Source organism: Procambarus clarkii, chromosome 24 (genome assembly GCF_040958095.1).
Source record: "Procambarus clarkii isolate CNS0578487 chromosome 24, FALCON_Pclarkii_2.0, whole genome shotgun sequence".
NCBI lineage: Eukaryota > Metazoa > Arthropoda > Malacostraca > Decapoda > Cambaridae > Procambarus > Procambarus clarkii.
Window position 1 is genome coordinate 20,268,677 of NC_091173.1, and position 25,545 is coordinate 20,294,221.

General features: G+C 38.5%; 1 protein-coding gene across 2 annotated transcripts in view; it reads right to left on the minus strand.

The window, feature by feature from the left end:
* Positions 1-25,545, minus strand: part of LOC123761649 (3'-5' RNA helicase YTHDC2) — a 55,467-nt gene that overhangs the window by 13,400 nt on the left and 16,522 nt on the right. For both annotated transcript variants that reach the window (XM_045747715.2, XM_045747716.2), the window contains exons 2-24: positions 25,332-25,452; positions 23,188-23,278; positions 22,144-22,337; positions 21,211-21,413; positions 19,335-19,501; positions 18,496-18,590; positions 17,902-18,066; positions 16,922-16,976; positions 16,408-16,592; positions 14,876-15,003; positions 14,518-14,699; positions 13,876-14,096; positions 13,388-13,515; positions 10,682-10,816; positions 9,598-9,786; positions 7,880-7,999; positions 5,241-5,398; positions 5,028-5,142; positions 4,706-4,866; positions 3,992-4,102; positions 3,365-3,618; positions 2,694-2,887; positions 1,845-1,971 (exon numbers count right to left, since the gene is read on the minus strand). In XM_045747715.2, the coding sequence (XP_045603671.1) occupies positions 1,845-1,971; positions 2,694-2,887; positions 3,365-3,618; positions 3,992-4,102; positions 4,706-4,866; positions 5,028-5,142; positions 5,241-5,398; positions 7,880-7,999; positions 9,598-9,786; positions 10,682-10,816; positions 13,388-13,515; positions 13,876-14,096; positions 14,518-14,699; positions 14,876-15,003; positions 16,408-16,592; positions 16,922-16,976; positions 17,902-18,066; positions 18,496-18,590; positions 19,335-19,501; positions 21,211-21,413; positions 22,144-22,337; positions 23,188-23,278; positions 25,332-25,452 (3,499 nt within the window). The remainder of the gene's footprint in view (positions 1-1,844; positions 1,972-2,693; positions 2,888-3,364; positions 3,619-3,991; positions 4,103-4,705; positions 4,867-5,027; positions 5,143-5,240; positions 5,399-7,879; positions 8,000-9,597; positions 9,787-10,681; positions 10,817-13,387; positions 13,516-13,875; positions 14,097-14,517; positions 14,700-14,875; positions 15,004-16,407; positions 16,593-16,921; positions 16,977-17,901; positions 18,067-18,495; positions 18,591-19,334; positions 19,502-21,210; positions 21,414-22,143; positions 22,338-23,187; positions 23,279-25,331; positions 25,453-25,545) is intronic.

The following is a 25,545-nucleotide window of genomic DNA, read 5'->3' on the forward strand; positions in this document are numbered from 1 at the left end:
GTGTGTGTGTGTGAGTGTGTGTGTGTGAGTGTGTGTTTACTAGTTGTGTACTAGTTGTGTTTATGCGGGGGTTGAGCTTTGCTCTTTCGGCCCGCCTCTCAACTGTCAATCAACTGTTTACTAACTACTACTATTTTTTTTTTTTTTTTTCCACACACCACACACACACACACCCCAGGAAGCAGCCCGTGACAGCTGACTAACTCCCAGGTACCTATTTACTGCTAGGTAACAGGGGCACTTAGGGTGAAAGAAACTTTGCCCAATTGTTTCTGCCTCGTGCGGGAATCGAACCCGCGCCACAGAATTACGAGTCCTGCGCGCTATCCACCAGGCTACGAGGCCCCTGTGTGTGTGTGTGTGAGTGTGTGTGTGTGTGTGTGTGTGTGTACTCACCTAGTTGTACTCACCTAGTTGTGTTTGCGGGGGTTGAGCTCTGGCTCTTTGGTCCCGCCTCTCAACCGTCAATCAACAGGTGTACAGATTCCTGAGCCTATCGGGCTCTGTCATATCTACACTTGAAACTGTGTATGGAGTCAGCCTCCACCACATCACCCCCTAATGCATTCCATTTGTCAACCACTCTGACACTAAAAAAGTTCTTTCTAATATCTCTGTGGCTCATTTGGGCACTCAGTTTCCTGAGTGTTTCCCACTCCCACACGTGTGTGTGTGTGGGAGTGTGTGTGAGGGAGTGTGTGTGAGGGAGTGTGAGTGAGTGAGTGAGTGAGTGAGTGAGTGAGTGAGTGAGTGAGTGAGTGAGTGAGTGAGTGAGTGAGTGAGTGAGTGAGTGAGTGAGTGAGTGAGTGAGTGAGTGAGTGAGTGAGTGAGTGAGTGAGTGAGTGAGTGAGTGAGTGAGTGAGTGAGTGAGTGAGTGAGTGAGTGAGTGTGAGTGAGTGAGTGAGTGAGTGAGTGAGTGAGTGAGTGAGTGAGTGAGTGAGTGAGTGAGTGAGTGAGTGAGTGAGTGAGTAAGAGTGAGTGAGTGAGGGAGGGAGGGAGGGAGGGAGCGAGCGTGCGTATCACCCAGAAATGTCATCACTGCTGTTATAATGGATAGACACAAACACCTCTCCTTCTCCCCCTTTCCTCACTGTTTTCCATATGCCAACAAGAGTCCTCAATAAAGGTAAGGTACCTAAGATTATTATTCTGCATAAAATGAGTTTTTTAGCTAATATATTTGGGAGTGTGGAATGGATTAATTCAGTTTACATTATTTCTTATGGGAAAATTCGTTTCAGTTTTCGTACCGTCTCTGTGAACGGATTAACTATGAAAACCGTGGTACCCCTGTACTGTATACATACAGCCTACAGTACTGTATGTACTGTAGGCTGTGGTGTGCAAATTGGTGCTTGTTCACGGGTAACTTTAGGCTTTGCTGTGGGAAGTTTGCGGGGCACATGCCAGGAGCGCGAAAGTGTTAAGTAAGTCTTCAGATGAGAGGATGGAGGATAACAGCTCTTAGCTTGCAATTTCACTAGGAAAATCAGTACAATTTCCAGAGAACCCTAGTCTTTATTAGAAAAAATATATACAGTATATATATTTTGGCACCACAAAATACTCATAGCTAGGAGCAAAATTCCACTTTAGCCCATTTGACTATTTTGCTATTACACAATTGCAGCAGTCACTGCTTACTGGTTGCACTAAAAAACTAAATGGAACAATAAAAACACAAAAAGCACAGGGAATAAAAATAAAGACAAGAAATAGAAAAAACAGAATTTATTAAATAGGTTATTTGAAGATGGAGAATTTTAGTAATATGTGGAAAAAACTGACATTATAGTCCCCTAATATAATCAGCTTTTAGATGAAATCTAACTGGTTATATTTACCATGTGGGTGGCTATGGGGGTAGAGAGGTCGAGGGCGCTGTCCAACACCTGAAGGCTGCACAAGGTTAAGTGCTTGTTCCTCTTGGCTCAGAGCTGATGCTACAACTCGCACTACATCTTCATCAGCCTAAGAAAAAATGTCAAGTTGGTCACAACTATTTATACAAATTATTCAAGCCTACTTTTATACAAATATATTTTGCCAACTTTATTTCATTAATTAATTTCTCCCCACTCCCCCTCTCGGGGTGGGGAGGGCTGCTCGGACGATCGGTGCAGCAGTAAAGTGTGATGTTTGCTTGTTTCTTGCAAACAAGCAAACTTGGGATTGTAGGGAGTTTCTACCTCTCTGTTCGGTTTTTTGGTGGTTCACTCACTACTGAGGCCCTCACTCCCGGGAATGTGGCCCACGATTTTTTTTTTTAAATGGCGTCTGTTTACAAGAGCCCTGATGAAGGTGAGGTAAACCCCGTGTATCTGCGGGCTGTTTAAATCTTACGTAGTACTCCATCGCGTCATATGACACGATGCGCAATTTATTGCAAGTTACTCAACCCTGCATATAACGTGTTGCACAGTTTAAGGGTTAAGGAGCATTCTACTTGTGGTAAAACAATGAATATATTTAGTGTGGGAAAAATGCTTGGAAGTGTTCCATTTGTACTACTGTATTCTTTTATCATCGTACATAAATATGCATAATAAAATTTACAATAAAGAAGATTTACTTAAAAATATATAATGTCCATGATTCTAATCAAAATGGTTTACTATCTTACAAGAAATAGTTGTTGGCCCTAAATCAACAACAACGTTTCAAAAAGACATTAATGCCTCAGTTTTCATTACCTGGGTGAGTGGCTTGTTGGGTGCTCTGAGTCGTCTGAGGATGAGAGCGTGCAGCTTGTGTCGCAGCTGGAGTGCCAAGTGTGCCGCCTGAGGGTCACCCAGGAACTGTATCCAGTTGTCAATTCTTACAAGACAGCTGAGACCTATAGGTCGGTCCTCACTCTCACTGTCACTGCTGCAATCGCCACTACTTCCTGTTTCATAAACAATGCCATTTTAGACAAACGTTACATCTTGTTACTATGGGTAAGAAATTAGTGCTTTTTGTAGCATGAACTGTGAATAAAATATTTTGCCCAATGATTAAGCAAAAACAGGTATTTTAAATATGTGCATCGTAGATATGGACCAATACACTTTAATAGTCTATAAAGTACACTGAAAATGCCAACCAAATTAAAGGTGATCTTATATAAAAAGCTGATAAGGAGAAATTGGCCCAGTAAACACCTTACACAAGTTCCATGTTTTTCTCACAGAACTCAAATACAGAATAAACTTGTATAATCTGTTCCGTGCTTCATATATTTTTAACATTGAACAAAACCAATTTCAATATGTAATTACACAGGCAAATTTTTTATAAAATATTCAACTACTGCCAATGCTTCCAAACGTGTCAAACGATACCTACTGCAAGTAAGAGGACTAGATCCTCTCCTCATACTTACGACTTGAGGGTTCAGATAAGGCATCCAGAGGAAGTCTCATTGGACCAGCAAGTAGCAGGACTGTCAGTGGGGACACCAGTGTCACAGTTCGAACATGGGCAACTACTCCAATCCGTACCATCTCGTCATACACCAACCAATCGGAGGGTAAGTTGCTAACCAAGGCCCGATGAGCAGCACTTAGGGAGTTGTGGTTGTTGCCAGCCGTGTCTAACAGTGATGAAGTAGGATGCAATCGCACTTTGCTCTCCTTCCTGAATGAAGTAGAAAAAATGACAAAATTACAAGTAATAAATTCAACCGAAATTTCCAAGTAGAGAGAGAGACACTGATGAGCAACATTATGGTTACTGAGGAGGAAGTACAGATGCACCTGATAAAACTAGATGTATTAAAGGCAGTAGGGCCTAACCAGAGATCGCCATGGCAACAAGAAGAGGCCACAGGAATACTTTGGTGACCTTATGCAGCATTCAAATGTAATAGCACAAATAAAAGCGATTGAAAGTAATGATTAGTTTTCTGCACTTCATGCAAGAATGAACAATTTTATTAGCCAAAAAACCTGTACCATAAAAGTAAACAAAAACCAGGTAACATCAACTGAATACAGTATTCCTAACTTACTGTGTTCTAAGTTGGCACTGGTCTCTGTCAACCCTAATAAGGTTAGGGTACATTCCTGACACCAACGCAGCTTTTACCATCGCCCAGTTGTCACTGTTGCTATTGACATCTCTGTAAAATAATACATGTCTTGTTACTTGGGTCAGAGGTATACTGTATTTGCATCTGATTTTCCTAACATTACCAAACATTCCAAACAGATGCACAATGAAATTACAAAAACTTGATATATCTGAGAAAATATTATAGCAATGAGTGTTGGATTTGTATGATGGCATTCTCCTTAATGTATATACTGTATAGAGCCGTCTCCCAATACTATGTGAGGTCAAGTTCTGGGAGAGACAATGTAGTACAGAACACCATGGTCTAAGACTCAGGGAAAAATTAAGATGCATTTCAAAGTCAAAAGATTTGTTACATATGAAATTAACATAAAATTCTGCATATACTAGTGTGAGAGGAAACTAGAACATTGAAAATGCTCAACAAAAATATACCGTAATCTAAAAACTGTAATACTTTATGAAAAATCAGCACCACCTGAGTTGTTCATCCACTAGATGCATGTCATTAAGAACATGACCATACTAAGCAAAACTGCCACTGTACGAGTTCTCATGCGGCACATGGGGTCAACAGTAAACAGTACTTCAAAAATGGAATATTAATAAAAATCAATATACAAAGTGACTAAACAAAATTAGAACATACCTGATGTCACCAGGCCCACGAGCTCGAACAAATCCAGCTCCTCGCAGCTGAGCCAGTACCTGGGATCGCATGCCATGGATCATCTCCATGGTTGCTCCAGAGACATAATTGCGTTCACACCATCCTCTCTCCCAACCTTCACCACATGCCTTTTGCCATGCCTAAAATTCCAAATAAACTTGTTCTATATACAACATTTTACTACAGTTTCTTTGCACATCACTCAATTATTTGGTTATGTTGTTCACAGTTTTCATATAAGAAATAATGCAACAAAGAACACACAATTGGTTGGTATGGTTTAGACAGTGTTATACTGTACCTGGAAAGCTTTCAAGAGAACCATGTGGTCGCTGTACGTCCCAGATGTAAATTTTCGTCTGACTGCGTTAGCATTTCTCTTCTCACTTGGATGCTTTGGCAGTGTAAATGGATCTCTGGAGAATGAGTTTGAAATTAATTATCTATTAAATTACATCACAGATTTAAAGATTATAAGACAAAATGTACTAGATATTTTGCCCTCGCTACTTACTTGTAAGCTAAACAAGCTGCAATCGTAAGCACTGGATCCAGGCACTTGAGGACAGTGGCTGTGATCACCATTTTGGCCAGGCGTGGTGGTAAAGGCAGATCCAGAAGGTGATGTCCTAGTTCAGTCACATCCTCCCAACCATCCAAGGCATCCATGCTCTAGAAAATGTTGTCACTTACACAGGAATCCCAAGTGTCCATAAAACTTGGCTTCCCCTACTTAAAATGTAAAGGTAATTATTCAGAAAGTATGAGAATACAAGAGCTATCTAAATAAAAATATCACTTCCCAAACCAAATTTATCACTAAACAGTCATATATATAACTTTTGATACAGGATTTAAGTCCAAGCAGTATGGTTCTTTAGCAATGCACTATTATTTATGTCAACCCAGCCTATACATCAGTTGATATTCCAAGAAACACACAAGTAATTTTTCAACCCCCCTAACAGTGATCCTCAATAACACAACCCACGATAGATGAACACAACAATACCATGACAGATGGTACCCAAGATAAATGAACATGAAAATATAGTACAGTGATCTGTTTTACTACTCTTGATAAATGAACAATATAGTGATCTTCAGATGCCACCCTTGATAAATGAATACAGAGGAACCTCGGGTGACGAGCAGCTCCATCTACGAGCATTTCAGGTAATGAGCGAGTCACTCGCAGACAATTTGTCTCGATTGACGAGCTTCCGCTTGATTAATGAGCAAACCATGTGCTGCAGTTCTCGCAAATTCTTGGGCAAATTCAATTGTACTTTTTAAGTAAAATTTAAAACAATAAAACACAATATTTATAATAATTACATGTATTATAATTACATTATAAAATGTCATATTAATGTTTTTTGAGGGTGGAATGGATTAATTGGATTTCAATTATTTTAAATGGGGAAATTTGTTTCATAAAACGAGCGTTTTACAGGACGAGCTCAATGCAGGAACGGATTAAATTTGCTAATCGAGGCTCCACTGTACTACAATACAGATATCCACAAGAGATTCTACAAATGATACATGACACGAGACTATAAACAAAGAATAAGGCCAAGAGACATCAAGCAATTATGGTCCATTTACAAAACCTGAGCAACTTTCTTCGATCAAGGCAGCCTGGCCGACGTAGGCGTTGACAGCACTTTGCTTGTACCTGTCTGGGCAGTCACTATTAGCCTTAAGGCACATTCCTATGTTCAAGGAATGTAGTGTGAATGTGCCTTAATGCTAATAGTGACTGCCCGGACAGGCACAAGCAGAGTGTTGTCAACGCCTACGTCGACCAAGCTCACTCACAGCTGTGGTTGGAAGTAGGTCGACAAGGAACTCTGTAGAGTAAGGCAGATCCTAGCCAATAATGGCTTCTCTAACGGTTATGTTGAAGACGTCGTTAAAATAAAGGTGACACACCAAGCAACCTCTGAAGAATTAACCAACACAACACCTGCACCTCCTATTAGATTGTTTTACAGGAACTTCTTTTCCACAACTTAAAACAGAGGAAAGCATTCTGAAAGATATTATTGATAGGAACGTTATCCCCACAGGCACCAATGAGAAGATACAATTAACAATTTACTACAAAAACAAGAAGACCGACAACCTACTCATGAAGAACTCTTTCCAGACATTAAGCAGAATGCCTTAAGATAGACCAACGTCGTCTATGCTTTCACATGCCCACTTAGGGATTGTCAGCCCCAAAGATCTCAGTATCTAGGCAAGACAACAACATCTCTTTAGGGGATTAACAATGCACAAGCAACAGGGCTCTATCAAGGAGCATATAACCTTCCCATACAACCAGACCATTACCAGAGACATCTTAACAAGCACCACTGAAATAATCAACAGGTATAACGACAACAGAAGACGACATCAGTGAGGCCCTACACATCAAAGTCATGACCAGCAATCAACAACCAGTTAACATATATTTACATTCTACCCACTTCAAAACCCCAGACCAACACAGACAGTTGAAGCAAGAACATAGGCTATTAATATCCATTATGTTTCATCCACTTGTTTATTTCAATCATGTAATGTACCACCTTACCAAAAGAGAATATAAGCTCTTGCTAAAGCATTGTAAATTTGTCTTTGAAAATGTAAAGAGTGCCCTGCAAAACGCATCCGTAGGCATCAGTGTGAAATATAGTGTGAATCATATAGTGTGAAAATGAACTTTTGGAGAATTAATTTTTAAACTTCCCTCGGCAGTGAAGAAAAACATAAGAAATATTGAGAAGATTCATGTTAGAATCATTAATCTTATCCTTTCGGTCATATTCAACAACATATGTCTACAAGAAAGACTGCTACCAAGATAAATACACACACACTTTGCAAATGGAATTTAATTTGCATAAATACCATGTTATGGAATGTGGAATAGGGGAACATAGACCCTCACGCAACCTATAAATTATGTGAGAAATCTTTAAAGAAGTCTGATAAAGAAAGAGATCTAGGGTAGTTTTAGATAGAAAAAAAGTCACTGGAGAAAATAATAAATCTGACCTGTAATTTACTATCAGATCAGTCCTAACAAAAAAAATTGTCAAAGCTCTTCAAAACCCTTATATATCAACAGTTAATATATATAAAAATCATTTGACATACTTTCAGTAATTGAACTGCATTACGTATGACCATGAATGCAGGAGCCTCAGGTGCCCGTGCTAGGAAGTCTGCTATAGGCATGTTGGCTGGAGCAAGTAGTTTAGTATGGAGACACAGCTCCTATGGAGAAAAAGAACAGATTTCAATAAGCTAAAATATCTGATCTGAAAATATCAATCTGAAAACTTGAAAAATGTTAAAATACACACAGTCACATTTGTGCTTCAGCATCCTTTAAATTCTTTCACCTCATTTTAAGAATGACTTCTTTGCAATACGATCTCTCAGATATACTGTAGACACCCACTAATCAGGAAAATGCCCTAATCCAACCAAAATGTCCATGGAAGCCGGACTAGCTGATATTTGGCCGGATAAGAAATCTGAGCCGGTTAACTTACTGTTCGGATTGAGTAACATCGGCAGCAAGCCGGACAAGCGGCAAATTGTTCGAACCAGAAAGCCAGGTGTCGGGCCATACCGTATTAATCCCATACTCCTGTGGCTCTAGGTGCTTGGTGTCGGAGGTGGTGTTGTCAGGAGAGAGGGGAGAATTGGGAGGGACTACCTGAGGGATAGCAGGGATATGGAGGGGCCTATACACTACAGAAATTACCATTAATTTTAAAACAATTCATCACAGTTAAAAACAAAAGAAATAATTATATAATAACAAACATACAAGGTTCCTAAAAAAATTTACACAGGCTAAAGTTTGCTTCAAAAATATTGTGAGTTTTTTCCAGCTGGCGGCCTACGTAACGTGCCTGCCTGCCCCGAGTGAACCCATCCAGGCCTGGTCAAGCCAAACAGCCTATGTGCTCCCGTCCCTCGTGTTATACCACAATGCCACACCATTAGTGAAATATGTTTTTTAAACAACTTTTTTGTTTTCATAGTAACTTTGAACATTTTTGGCCAAGATTATGTCTGGTAGCAGCATCAATCGTTCTGGAGGTGTTAAGAGGAAGGAGGTTACCCTAATAATTAAAGACAAGTTACGTGTCATACAACTTTGTGAAAGTGGCTGGTTGACTTCAAGTGTTGCCAAGGACTTTAATATAGGCACTAGTACTGTTCACAGTACTAGTACATCACAGGCAAGCCAAGCGCCTTCAACCAATGAGGCGTTATAGGCAAGGCAAGCACCTTCAACCGGTGAGGCTTCAGCAGCTAGCAGTCAAAACTAACTTGGCCTCATGAACTGTACAGTAATTTTAAATGTTAATTTAAGTGTTGTGTTAGAATAGGTTATGTAAATTGTCAAGAATTCTTTACTTCAAGATGTGTGACATCAATCAAGAAGACAAACTACAACAAGGTAAGTTGAGGTTTCTAGTTGAATATTTTATAATTATATGTGGCAAGACAATTCAAATTATGTTGTTTGTGGTATAAAAATAGTTGAAAATGGTCAGTTTTGAACTTCCGTGGTGAAAAAGTAAAGTTAATCCGGAAAACGTGATAATCCAGCTGGGGGTCCTTCCCATATAGTCCGGATTAGTGGGTTTATACAGTATAATCACTTTAAATATTGGTTTGTTTTTACCGACTAAAACTGGCTTCATAAATCTATAACTATCATTACTTTGCACAATAATCAAGCTGACTAATATGATAATCATTTAATTGCATCCAGTTATACATTTATGCCTCTAAAAAAATGAAAAATGGTCCAAAAGGACTCCAAGCATTTTAAATAAATATTATGTACACACCTGCAATGGAGTTCTTAGGATTTCAGGTGTTTGGTGTGGCTGTAGAGCATTGTACCGTCCACGAGAGAATAGGTGATAGCAGATGCCCGGCTGACACCTTCCTGCCCTGCCACGCCGCTGCTGACTAGATGCTTGAGATATCCACACTGCACGCAGACACGACACACCTACCATCGAGTCGTAACTCATCTAGCAAAAGAATTTTTTTTTTTAAGTTGTTAGCAGTTAAATTAAGATCACATCTAGCGGAATCTAAACATAGTGTACAGTACATGTGGAATTTGATTAATAGGCAAAAGACTTTACATTGACATAAGTTCGCCAATGTTCCAAGTCACAGTACACAAGCATCTATGGTACCTTCAGCACAACTAGGAATTGAAGAGGTGAAGAACGAGGAATGAAGACCTCATTCTTGGCAAATGTCCTGTACTGCCATCAGAGCCCACACGTATTACAAGAAGACATACAATTGATCTTAGCCAGCCCTCTCTAAGGTTTCCCCCCTGCATGCACCACTAGTGTATATCCTTTGACAAGCTATCTTCTATATTAGCACACTGTATTTCTCAAACTAATGTGGCAAACTGGCAATTTGTTTTCCAACGTGCCAGGTACCATATTTGTGCCATATTATCATTGTACAGTTTTTGCATAGGCATCTAACACATCAGATTTGAAAAACTAATATTCCCCACTGTATTAATTGGTAGGAATATGTATATCAAGCATAGTGTACCCAGCGAGATTTTCCCAATTAAATATATTGAAGTACTAACTGAAAGACTGTTCATATGTTAGGAGAGTATAAAATTATAATTATTAGTTTACAATTCAAGAAAATATCATGTATTTGCACAGGCATAATAAAATTAATTTACTAAAACAAATATAATACTGTACTGTATTTATTATATTTGAAACATGTCAGGTTGAAGGGTTCTGAAATTCACAACTATATACAGACCTTTCAATACTGCTCTATACCAGTACAGTATATCTTTTGTTGTTTCCACTTAATTTTTTTTTAGAACATTTTAAACATACAGGAATGTCCACATAAATAAATTAATTAATAACTTACCTCTTTAACCTTGCCAGCATCGATAACATATACAACATCATTGATAGTCACACTGGTCTCTGCGATGTTTGTAGAAAGTATGATCTTACGAACGCCTGGTGGTGCAGATCGGAAAACTCGCTTTTGATCACTTGACTGCGAAGAAAATATAAATAATTTGTTCCGTATTGTTGGTTGGAAATGCACATGACAATTGCTTTTCATCTAAGGTATTGTTTTATGCCCACTGCTGGCTGAAACTATGAAAGACCCACTGTGTATCTACAACCCAACTTATTCCAGAATTGCAACATTAGCAAAATGGTAAGCAAGATGTGACCCACTGTTCTGCACACAGTCTTTTTTGGCATTAAGTTCACAATCTACCCTGTGCCTTGGATATGAACAAAAAAATCACATACAAGCATCCATTATCACTTCATCATCGCTCCCTTCCATGGGATGGGAAGATATCACACTAGAAAAACAAAATGGAGAATCAATGCAAATGAAGGTTATAGTTATTAAACAATAGATAATATTAAATATCATTCATCCCTTCATTATATCATTCCCAATATATATAGCATAATGGATATGAAAGCCGCATCAAATATCAACAGCCATCCACAACCTCCAGAGATTGTCTCCGTAATGGATATTTGATTTCAAACCTGACAAATACAATGTTATGAAGACAGGCATTGGAGCAAATCGACAACAAATACAGTACAATTTAGGAGTACACACAACTTGCTATCTAACATAAGAGGCATATATCAGCAGAATAATGACAGCTGCATATGCCCTACTGGTAAACATCTAGCTATCCTTTAGGAACTTTGACAAAGATCACTTCCAAGCACTATACATCCTTTGCAAGACCTATTATTGAGTATGCTGCCCCAGCATGGAACCCCTACCTGAAGAAGCACAAAATAAAACTTGAAAAGGTCCAAAAACATGCAACAAGGCATGTGAATAAGTATCCTGAGTATTTGTATAAATAATACAAGTATAGGTAATATTGGAAGGGGACCCTGAGATAAGGCAACTGAGCTATGAAGAAAAACTGGAAACTGGACCTCACTACACTAAAGAAGGAACAGGGCAGACATGATAGCAACATACAACATATTAAGGGGGAATTGACAAAGTAGATACAGAAACAACATTCAAATTAAGGAACAGTAGAAAGAGAGGACATAAATGGAAATTGAAAACACAGAAGTCACAGGGATGTCAGAAAGAACGTTTTCAGTCTAAGAATCTTGACTAAGTGGAACATACTAGATGAACATGTTGAAGCCAATTCGATATACTATAGCTTTAAATGTAAATTATAAGAAAAAAAGTGAAAAAATAGTCACTACATTAAACTAATGATGGTGGCCGTAAGGTGGCATTTAAGAGCAGATGCTCGACTGTGCAAGCACAACTAGGCGACATCAGCAGCAGCCCGTCCTTGACATGACCAGGCGTACATGCACCATGCCAGCTGTCATATACAGTACCTCACTATACACACAAATACTTTCATTTCTTTATTACAAAGTACTTCCACTTGGCTTCCTCCCATATCATAACCTGTGCATTGTTCTTACAAAGCATGTACAGTATATTACAAAGTAATATATATATTACAAAATTACATCATTATTATATATTACAAAGTACTGTGGCACCTTGGTTTACGAATTTAATCCGTTCCAAGAGTCGGTTCATACACCGAAAAATCCTAAACCAAAACGAATTTTACCTAAGAAATAATGTAAATTGAATTAATTCAGTCTACACACCCAAAAATATTAACTTAAAAATACATTTTATACAGAATACTACTCATATTTTTTACTATACCTTACCTTTATTGAGGACTCATGTTGGCGTATGGAAGTTAGTGAGGAGTGGGGTAGAAGGAAAGGTGTTAGTGTTTCGAAGGGGGAGTCCCCTTCCATTATAACATCTGACAGTGATGACATTTCTGGGGTACTCTCTCCTACATTTTGCAGGCATCTAACTTGGACCTGGTTGTGGCTCACTGCTTGCTTGTCTTACAAAGGGGGGGGGGGGCACGCAAATGAGCTCTGCATGGTGTGATGACGTGTTGCTTGTTTGCATGTTTTTCTTTGGTGCAGTTTCTCGCCCTTGTTTGTTCTCAGGTTGCAATATTTCTACCAGGAGGGGTCTATTTTGAAGCACCTACCTTTCTGAGTGTTCAACCCTGGTTGATGGCAGACATGAATACTTTCATACATGTGTTTTTCATAGGATATTGCTCCCTGCACCTCTCTGAGGGGACCATGTTCTGGCTAGTGGTCCCCGGTAGGCATGACAACTCCATATGACTGAAGCCCCATACTAATATCAGCTAATATCAGTCCAATAGCTCCAGGGAGTCGACAAGGCTTGCCCACAGAAAAGCAGAAAAACTATGAAATTCTTCAAAAAAAAATCAAGCGCGGTCATTACTAGGTGGGATACACTGGTAAACTGAGCGTGCCTCGCCTCGCGCCCAGCAGAACCACGTGCCCGGCCCATACAAGTATAATATCAACAGATGATTCGTATTCCAAGGCAAACTTCATACACCAAGTCAAATTTTATGAGGAAATTGACTTCGTATACCAAAATCTCTTAATCCAGGGCATTTGTAAGCCAAGGTTCCACTGTAATACGTATGCTTGCTAAAAACTCCTTACCAACTAAAATCAGAACATACATTACCTGCATACTAGAGTGCAAACAAAAGAGGCAATATTTTCCCCCAATGAGATACTGTTTCTCCTCTGCTATAATGCGATCCCTCAAGGTCACTATATCGTCATATCCAGGCAGAAAAATAAGAATCGCACCTGCACCAATGAAAGAATCACAAAATGTTAAATTATTTCATTATTTGAAAAAGACTATAGTACAATATTTATACAACACATTTGTTACTTTTCCCCTCAGATTAAACTTGCTGAAACAATTTAAGAATTTAATTTACAGTACAGTACTTCTTGAGCAAAGAAGCAATAAATTTTATTTATTAACAAGTATAGCACTAAAACAATGCTCAAAAATTGCACACTTTTTTTGCTGAAAGACCACAAACAGGTACACACTTTACTGCCTGTATATGTGTATATATACAGTATATCTATATACTTCCGAGACTGATGGATGCCTACTACTACTATATAGCAAGTAATTATAAGTTGTGGCATCACCTGGCGGCTGGGCAGTATGGAGTTTGTAGCAGAGAGCATGAACCAGATCCACATCAACAATCTCATCTGACACAGAGTGGTGGTATGCATCAAGCATCCTTTTATCCTCAAGACTTAGCTCAAGGGTGGGCGTAACAGGTGTTGATCCCCGTGGTCCTCCCTTACCTGGAGCAGGACTTCCCTTACCATTCAGAGATAGCAGATCTACTCCTTCACAGGCACTGTGGTTCAGAATAAAATATAATAAACATTCTAAACTGAAACACACAAGTTTTATGCAAAGATGCTAGTTATACAATAATCTAAAATTTTATTAACCTGCTCCCTCAGTGCCATCCCCTCTTCCCCAGGGGATACACCTGGGGAAGGGTTGACAAACCCAGGTCAACCAGGGGGAAGAGTCAACCTGGGTTTTGTCCTTAGATGGGAAAGAAATGGTTGGGCACATCTGTTTTTATGTGATATCCCTGTTCACCCAGCAGTAAAATAGGAACAAGTTAGATAATTGTTGTAGGATGCATTTTGGGGAAGGTCATTAGTAGGCCTAGAGGGGGACAACATTAAATCTTAATACAGGCTTTCTGTCCCCATCAATGGGATTTATAGGCAACAGCTTACAGCCTAAATACCATTTTATCTCACCTGTAGGCATGCAGTAAATCTAGAGCCTCTTGCTGCCCTGTAGACTTGGCCCAGCTTGCAGCTGTCCAGTCATTTGCAGCACGCAATGTAAGAGAGGCTCCGAGTGCTAAAAGTTGTTCAACTACATCCACCCGACCACGTCCAGAAGCAACCATGAGAGCAGTTGCCCAGGTTTCTGAATGCTGTGGGGAAGATGGAAGAAAAAAACAGCACACGTAAATACAGTGCTTTTTCAGTTTCCTAAATTCTTCTATGGCCAAACAAATTTTATTCTTCAATTTATGCATGGAAGTATGTTGATCTGCAACAGTATTTAAAGATACAGCATGTACAAATCACAGTAATTTACAATAATGACCTGATAATCTGGAGAGACATTCTCAGACATGATTAAGTACATCATCTGGGAGAAGGCTTCATCAGAGCCATTGAGAAAGGCCTGCTGGATGCATTGATCCATTTCTTCCTTCAATGTGTTATCCAATTCTGTTCAAAGATGTACATAAAGATAATCTGAATATATTATACAGCAATATCATTAAATAAAATTTATGTATTAAACAAGAGGTGGAAAATCTACAGCCAGTGGATGTATTTCAGCTCAATTTTTGCTCTTTTGTGTTTTCCATATTAGACCTAGTAAATATGAACAGATAACAAAGCTGTTCCCCAAGGCAAGATCCTCCTTGTTCATTGGATGGATCATGAACAGTCAGCCAGGTCAAGATTCTGGCATCAGTGATGCAGGTAACCATTGTAACACGTCTGCAGGGTTAAATTGGTACCTGGCAGACACTGGAGTACTTTCAATTCATTCAAGACCTCACTGGCATCACAAGTAACTATCAATAGAACACACTCAGTACCAATAAACACAGCTGGATACCTCCACCAGGTAGCAACACCACACCTACAAAAGGGTACAATGAATTTAACATCATCATCACAGTATTCCAGTGTCCTGTGGCAGCTAGGCAGACAAGGATAGGATTTCAGTTGTGACTTATTTCATCCTTAGAAATTCTGTCATGCTGTGGGATCTTGCTTGTTTGAGTGCACACACACATGCACACGCTTCACATGTATGGGGTAAAATAAGGCTATGTATCTTCGACTCATTTTTACCGACTTTTTTCTCTCAGATCAAGCTCAGCATAAAACAGCAGCAGCTTTGCTATATTGAGTTAATACCAATTTACTCATGCTCCTTTGGGGCTTTCTCCCAGAATGTAGTTTTTTGCAGTGTATTGTGTATGTTTGGCTGTGCCAAGTGGTCTACAAAGTCCAAGCTGCCACTCGCCACTAGGTTGCAGCAACTTGCCTGTCCCCCGGATTCACTCCCCAGAGCCAGCTGATACAAGACTTAGCAATGAAATCCTGCACACAGAAGGGAAAAGAACAAGAAAGTAATAGGGAGCAGTCAAATATGTTTCAGAAAATGGCTTTCACAATTTCTTATGTGTTGAGCTCTCACATTTGGCTCCTGCTCATTTAAGGAGTCTGAATGACCATAGTGTGTGACAGATCCCAGGATACAAGTGCAAAGCCTGGATACCAAAGAGACTTCCTATGAAAAATAGACTATTTGATATTTTGATTAAGTTATTGTGCTTTATTTGTGATTATATACAGTCATACCCAGAGGTTTCTAAACACCAGTAGGGATGTTTTGTTATTCATTTGCTAGAAACAAAATATGCTAATACTTAATTCAACATTCCTGAGTGTATTTAGCGTAAAACTTTATAATAACAATGTTATAGAGCAAAATTACATCACAGAAGTGTAAAATTTTTTAATGAATTGTAAAACAGTTATTCCATAACCCAAAAATGGAATATGGGTCTAAATACATCCAGAATATTAAACTTGTACCTCAAAAAATATTACCATGATTCTTGGTTTGTGGAGTGTCGGACATTCTACTGGGAGATACTATTGCTGATGCTCCGGACACATTGTTCAGGATTTGCTGCGACATCTGTTGTGTCCATGCTGTCGCTGTCTTCTGACCACTTTGTCGCTGTTCTAATTCCTTGCCAGCTTTCACCATTTCTGGAGTTTGGTAGTTGGTGCTAGAATGGAAAGGGTTAATCCATAAATTACAAAATTAAACTTGCTTTTGAAATTCATGACAAAGAAGTATTAATTACACCAATATGCTAACATTACATTATAAAACCTTAAGCATATGAAAGTTATTCTGATGCACATTTTTTATTTTTAGAGCTTAAGTTGCTGATCTTAATTTGCAAAATCATATATTTTGCTGACAATTTAAATACTGTAATAAACAATTTTCTACTCAATGTTGGTTGCCAATTTCCTACGACACCTGGATCTTGACTGAAGAGGGTTTTGAGAGTTATTCTATAAATCCTTCAAACATTCCATAAACACTTACTACTTTAGCACATCTTCTAAGAAATACTCCTTCACTGGGTAGCACCTTCCAGGAACTGTAAATACAACAGGAAATGAAAAGAAATAATCACTAATTACAGTAATGGTAAATCACCTACTTACCAAATGAATCACAAATTGTTGCTACAATGACAGAGTATAATGCTTTCAAAGTCATTTGTCGTCATAATGTAATATGGATCCTGTAGCACAGTGGTCTATGTCCTCAGCTCACAACTGAGGGAACCCAGGTCTAATCTCTGGGCGGGACAGAAATGGTAGGGCATGTTTCCGTTCACTGTATGCCTCTGTTCACCTAACATTAAAATAGGTACCTGGGAATTAGGCAACTGTTGTGGGTTGCTTTCTGGGAAAGGTCAGTAGTCGACCCAGAGGGATCTTGATAAGCCTAAGTAAAGACTTCCTGTCCCCGATAATAGGAATTACATGAATAATCTGTGTTGAGTTTCCCAAAAGCAAACTCCTGCCTCTCGGAGTCTCAGGGCGCCACCCTGACGATTTTCAGCGCGCCCCAGCCAGGGATCTATTGACACTGCTGAAAAACATATTTTGGTAGTGCAACAGTAGCATACTGGCCCAGAGCCTGAAACATGTTAGAAAACAGCAACCCTTCAGTAATACTCTTAGCTTATGGAAGTACAGTAGATGGTGCAAGTTAAGGGTTACAAGTACAGAGTTAAGGGTTACAGTCCATTTACTCAGATATATCATGTTACGATGATTTCACCGTGTTATACAAACAGCATAAGAACACCTTTCTACAAAATGAAAGTACCCAGTATGTAGATATTAGGATGAGCTGCATACAAAATAAAACATAGCCCTCTATTTAAATAATGAGAAGAATAATCAAAAGCTTATTCTTTTGTAAATGCTGTACTCTAATACCTATACAGTATAGTCAATGAATAAAACATGAAACTAATAAGTATAATATTATGAACATGAATTAAGCCATACCATCAATGACTGGACAGTTGTTAAAGTACTTGGCATAAAGATTAACATCCAGTGCCGCCGACATGAGTAGAAGCTTAAGATGACGGAATTTGGGCAGGCAGTCCCGTAGCACAATCAGAAGGAAGTCTGTGAATCTATCTCTCTCATGAACTTCATCAACAAGAACTGTCAAGAAAAGAGAAAGATAAGCCAATTAACATGAAGCTCATCTATCATTTTTGTCCAAGTGAAAACAGGAAAGTATTTACAGACCAATATTAATTTTTGTGTGTAACATTTATTAATGAATAAGTCCTGGCTATTTACAATGAACATATTGCTTCAAAGATGTCATTATACAGTATTAAAAACAGATTAAGCAACAATGCGAGCGGACAACAGGTGTAGGTTAAAACATACATTGCAATAGTGAAATTTCAATCACTATTTCATAATATTTCATGATCATTATTTACCACAACAGATTTTGAAACCTGGCCATCCATTAACAACTGAAAATTAAATAAAGTTAGATACACATAAGAGAAAAGTTATTAGTTTAAAATCTCAAATATTTTTGCCTTATTTAAATTCAAATCTAAGTTTCATACTTACTGTGAGTTACACTGGCAAGAGAGGAATCGCCCCCCATAAGCGTACGAAGTAGCACTCCATTTGTACAAAATGTCAGCAAAGTCTTTGGTGATAACCTACACGAGACAAAATGAATGAGTTTCTTGGACCGAGCATTAATTTCTGGCAACAAATCATATTTTCTATAGCATTGTTACAAAAAATCAAATGCTTCATCTTCACACTTATTAAACCATAACTGCACTGTAATCCTATTAAACCTCAGACATAACTCTAAACTTTAAAAGAAAGAAAAAACAAGAAAAAATTGTTAATTTTCTAGTATTTTGATGCAAATTTAAAATTTTCCTTAATACATTACAATCACTTACTCCATTTTCAAATTCTACTTGCACAAATGTATTGCTTTCCTGACCGGCAAAGCCTTGGAAAAAAAAAATCTACTAAATATTTCAAACACTGGTTTGAAAATTGTGCTTTAATAATTTGTTTTGTTGGGCAACAGGAAGCCTGTTTATATATATACCTTAGGCTTGCATTGAGATTCTCCAAGATGGAACTACTGCCCATCCCCAGGATGCAACCCCACAACAATTACCCAACTCTTGGGTACTTCTTTACTGCTACATGAACAGAGGCATTAAATGACAGAAAATGTGCTAACCCTTTCTCTCCTGCATGTGCATGAGAATCGAACCCAGGATCCCCAATTGTGATTTGAGAATTAAGCCAACTGTACAATGAGACCCTAGGTTTGAGCCTCCTCCACGGCTTCATAAACAATTTCCTAAATATCAATAAAGATCCAAAATGTTTGCACATTAATTGCAAATAAATAAACAATTATATTAATGTCTTACTTGCTCTCCAGTCTAATTTGGTAACCAACAGTGTATCCAACTTTTTCACCTCTCTCTGCTGCCACTCTTTCTGCAATGGTTAATGCAGAAATTCTTCGTGGTTGAGTACAAAAAATACGACATGGCTTTCCCAGGGATGACGCCTCTTGGAGCAGCATTTGTGGTACCTGGAAGCAAGAAGATACCTGCTTGATGGGGTTCTGGGAGTTCTTCTACTTCCCAAGTACAGTCAGAGGCCAGGCTTGATAAAGCCTGGCCTCGGCTTTATCCAGCTTAATTGTTAATTCTGTTCTTCTATCTGCTTTATGAAACAAATTACAGAAATATTATATAAAAATTATAATTAAGCATTCTAAATCTTGTGAGCATCATCAAATCTGTTTCAAAATTGAAGCTTAAAGCTGGCAGATATATGCAAATTGTTAGAGGTACGATCACTACATAAATTTGTATCACATTTAACCACCAGCCAATAAAATAAAGTATGTAATAAAACAAAACACAGTAGAGACGAAAAACAAGTTAATAAAATGATACTGTATAGAGAGAAAGCCAGCACTAAACACGCACCATTAACAGCTGTATGGTGTTAACCCAACATAACAATGCAACAAGAAACTGGTTTCATTAGTACAACAACAACAATATATAAACAGTACAGTGGTAGGATGTACTGAGCTGATATTATGTAATATACACACACACACACAAGGAATTAGTATATGTTATTACAAAAATGGTTCATGAATACAGTAAAGTGTATTGGATTAGTATAGTGAATGATGTATAACACCGTATTAACATAATACATTCGATAATGCATATACAGTACTTGGGTGTATTGATTCAATACAGCCTAGTGGGAACGCACACACTGTAAGGTATAACTATGCTAAAAGAATCCAATCCCTTACCCCTAAAAAATTAGGAATATATCTAGAAAGTGTGGGGGCCCTGGTAGTTTTTCACTTAACACTTTCGTGCTTTGGGAGAGCGAGCATTTCTCCTACCCTAGTGGTTTTGGACGTTTCGCGGGAACACGCGGTAATACTGAAGAGTGTATACTCTTTTCAACTTTGTCACCTTAATTCACGTCCTAGGTTTTTCAATTTTGTATCAATGTGTTCGCAATAGAATGATCTACAGCACTAAAAGCATATAAACTCAAAAAGCCCGGCTTACCACCCACAGCAAACAGAGAAACTGAGAAAGTTACCCGGGAGCATGCAAGAGCTATAAAATGTGTCACTCTTTTTCACTTTGGTCACCTCAATTTTCGTTATAGGTCTTTCATTTTGTTACTGTATCAATGTGTTCGCAATAAAATTCCCAACAGGAGTATATGCATATAATGTAAAAAACCGTGGCGCGCTCCACCCGCTGACGTGATGAGAGCAGGGAGGAGCGCTGGGCCATTCATTAGAGAGTGCAGTAATACTGTAAAGTGTATACTCTTTTCAACTTTGTCATCTCAATTCTCATCCTAGGTTTTCCAATTTGATATCAATGTGTTCGCAATAGAATTCTCTACACGATTAAATGCATATGAAGTCCGAAAGCCCGGCGTACCACCTGTACAAAACAAATCGAGAGAAAATTACCCCAGGAGCGTTAAAGAGCAATGAAATGTGTACACTCTTTTCACTTTGGTCACCTCAATTCTCGTCTTAGGTCTTTCACTTTGGTATCAATGTGTTTGCAATGAAAATCCCTATAGGTGTATATACATATAATGTCCAAAACTGCAGTTTTCACAAAACCAAATGTTTTTAATCCCAATTTGCCAATACAGTACTCCAATTGCTTTACAAAAGTGGTTTTGGGTATATATATATATATATATATATAGGTATGCTCTCAAGAAAAACAAACATACCTGGGTTGTTTTCCCAGACCCAGTCTCACCACAGACCAAGATCACCTGGTTGTGGTGGACAGCAGCGAGGAGCTGATCCCTCATGTTCCAAATTGGTAACTTCCTTGCTTCTGCAGTCAGATCACTGAGACTTGGTGGTGGAGGAATCTGTGGGGGCCCTGGAGTCAACCGTCCCAAGGAACGTAGTACACTAAGGTCTCTCACTGAAACCATAAAGTGCTGTATTAGATATATGTAATTAAACAAAGATACTCTGCATTTAACTCTGTAAACTATTATAAAAAAATTGATGAAAAAAATATATATTATACACATCATAAAAGAACCAGCATCTAAATTTCAATTTTATACTTGTTACTGCCTATCTATAAAGTTACTAGACTTGATAATAATATTGTATGTCAATGAATATAATTCACGAGTCTTAAAACTCGTGATTCACTTTCTACATTCAAAACTGTTTAAGCTGTTGTAGACCTAGTTTGTGTATGTGGTGCTACTACCTGGTGGCAGTCAGTGGGCTTCCAAGCAGGTCAACTTATACTTCTCTACAGTGAGGCACTTGTATAGTCAAACTAGAATTCAGAATTATTCTCCAGTGGCTCATCACCTTAATGACCATGCGAAGATAATTTGAAGTAACCTGGTTCCTAACCAATGGGTTGTGAACTGGTATTTTATGAATAAAAATATATATTGAGTATTGAACTATGGAATATTGTTTGAACTCCTTGAATATTCCTTGAACTATTCAAATAAAATTCAAATAAAACTCTTAATGTGATTATTTCTAAATTCATTCTTTGAAAAAATAATTCAATTATGAAATTGTGGTAGTCTTAGTCTTGTGGTACTCACAGTCTTGGTCAAGAAAGGTTGGGAATTACTACATTAAACACAATCCATTCTAACTACTCAATTCTAATAACTCACATTCTGGATTCATAAGTCTATCCCTTTCAGTAGCTGGCAAAAGGTCTTGGCGCTCTTTGTTGGTAACTGGGCAACGCTGAAGTAGTCCCAAGATGGTAGCGCGTGTAGGATCAGCTAGACTAACAACTGCTTCACTGCTCATAATTGTTGACCCTTCTTTTTTGTACACTGTTAGGTAGCGGGACGAGCCTTTCCTGAAATTAATGAAAGTAGACGGATCAAAATGACAGATAACGTACACATTTATATTCAATATAAAAACATTGAATTCACAGCTGGTGAATTAGTGTGTCTAATAAACAAAATGTCAAGAGTATAAAAAAGCTTTCACAAAGGATATCCGATAATCCTTGTACTGTACTTTGAATCCTGTTATGACATATATATGCATACATATAATTAAGCCTCTCCATACTCTACCGAACTAAAACAAGTTCAACACACCCACAGCAACAGGCATGCCTTCTACATATATGATCTTCCATGTTTCATCTATGACCTTATGTTTTCTTTACATAAATGATCTACCAGAAGGAATAGAGAATTATATGAACATGTTTGCTGATGATGTTATAATACTGGGAAAGACAGGAGACAATTGGCATGCCCTTCAAATGGATCTAGATAAAACAATTGCTTTGAGCGACATGTGGCAAATGGAATTCAATGTGAACACGTGTCATTTTATGGAATGTGGAATTGGAGAAAATAGACCACACACAACTTGCATATTAAGTGGAAAGGAATAAAAAAACTAATAAAGAATGAGATCTAGGGGTGGTTTTTGATAGTAAACTGTCACCAGAAGAACACAAAGAACATTGTGCGAGGAGTGTATGCATTGCTTTCCAACTTCAGACTCTCTTCTAATTACATGGATGGTGAAATATTAAAAAAAAACTGTTCATTAGTTAGAACTAATGCAGTGAAAAATTATTCCTTGATATTAAACACCGCATAGTTTCTGCTTGGTGATGTGGCCAATATAATCTCCCATTATGACATAATGCTCCTGCTAACACGCTAGTAAAACTAATTTCTTACCCCCGACTCTTGCTCTTGAAGCCCATCTGTTGTGACAAAAAGTGGATATATTTCCTCTCTTCTGATGTAAGAGATGATGGTAACTCAAGCTCTGGAAAGAATTAAAATTATCCTCAGTAACTCTTGCATTAATTATTATTATTATTATTATTATTATTAGGATTGTATGTGCATCACTCATGTTTATTGCCTTGTTTCCCACTTTCATGGAATGGAGGTATCAGCTTGGAGGAAATAGAGGACAGCATTGGAAAAGGTTAAAAATAATAAATATAGTAAACAATTTACATACCATAATATAAAGTAAAATTAACAGTAACAATATTTACAAGCTTATCATAACATATTGAAATAAAACTACAATTGAACAATGTATCTAAGGTATTATAATGTTGATAAGGCTGGTTCATTGGTACCTTTGAGTCAAGAGTGTCATTTATAAAATGTATCAATACAGAGGACCACTTGGTTTGCGAACTTGAGTTATCCAAAAGTTCCAGTTTCCCGATTGGGGTTGGGGAATCCCGCTACATGAACTAAGTTCGGATGAGGAGGCGGTCCACCAAGTGTTGCGCCGGCCCAGGGTAGTGGATGGGTGGGAGATGGCCCACTGACAGTGTCAGGCACCACCACTCTAGAGTGCCTTCTACCCTGTGATGTCACAGATTTATGGCCTATTGTTCCCATTGTTTTGATCTGTTACGAGGCTGGAGTGTTCATTCCGTGAATTTGTTTTACATATCTGCACAATCAAGGAACATCGGTGCACCATGTCGGTTCCAAATGCAAGCATTGCGTCGGTGATGGCTGACTGGTGGGTGGCTGGATGGATGGGGGAGCTTCAGTGGGAGGCAGCAAGTGAGGGAGAGGGAGGTAGTGAGGGAAGGTGATGTAGTGAGATGCTAGGAGGTAAACAGGGAAGTAGTGAGATGCTAGGAGGTAAACAGGGAAGTAGTGAGATGCTAGGAGGTAAACAGGGAAGTAGTGAGATGCTAGGAGGTAAACAGGGAAGTAGTGAGATGCTAGGAGGTAAACAGGGAAGTAGTGAGATGCTAGGAGGTAAACAGGGAAGTAGTGAGATGCTAGGAGGTAAACAGGGAAGTAGTGAGATGCTAGGAGGTAAACAGGGAAGTAGTGAGATGCTAGGAGGTAAACAGGGAAGTAGTGAGATGCTAGGAGGTAAACAGGGAAGTAGTGAGATGCTAGGAGGTAAACAGAGAAGTAGTGACGGGAAAATTAGTGAGAGAGGGAGGGAGGGAAAGGCAGGCTGGGAAAGGCTGGGAGGGAAAGGCAGGCAAGGAGAGGCTGGGAGAGAAAGGTCTGGCAGGAAGGCAAGCAGGGATGGATGGATGTTGAGTTGAACTACGTGACCTTGAAGCAGTGAGTATGGGATGTATGGTGGTGGGGGAGGTGTGTCGGTGGTGGGGGAGGACGGGCTCACTCGGATAACCCTAACACACTCGACCCCATTAGCCAGATTTGTTTCTTAGATTCTGGATGTACATAATCATATATATTTTTTTGGTTACAGATTTTGTTCAGTAATATTATTAGGATAATAAAGAGTTATAAAAATACTTTATATTTTCTTTACTGCTGGTCTCCCTCCCTCCCTGGGGAGTGGGAGGGAGGTAGACCTAATATTCAACTAATTGAATATTAGTTGAATAGAATTCATATTCAATTTACTTATCATTATAAAGCATAGAAAGTGCTTAAACTGTATACAGTATATGTATTGCGTATTATATGGCTTGGTATTATTGCAGAATGTAACTGTACTGTAATTATTTGATCAATAAATCCGCAAGTCTGGCAAAGTGTTTGATTGGCTAAGCATAATAATAATATCAGCTTACAATCAACTCGTTACACTTCCAGGATGGTACACTTTATTAATAAAATATTTATACATTGGTTTAATATAATACACATGCATAATTACAGTACAGTAAGTACATAGTACTAATACTGTGTAAATGTGAACCTGTGGAAGCCCTCACCCGAGAGTTATGGGATACATTGGAATGAGTCCTATGGAGTGTAAGGAGTAGATATATGATATGACTGGCAAGTCAGACAAGTTAATCTGATACTACAGTATTAACAGTAAACACTGCATGTACTGCATTAATGTAACATACCTTTCTGATCATCATTTTGGGTGAGTTTCTTAAGGGCAAGCGCTATTGTAATCTTGAGCTCCTCGCTTACCTGGGCCTCATTCACCATACGGTTCGTGCCCCGCCGGCGACCCATGGTGACCTGTGCACAAAGCTTTACTGTACTGAGGTCACAAACATTTCAGACAAGGAAAGATGAGGGCACTTACTACAGAAATATCAAAGCTTATATCAG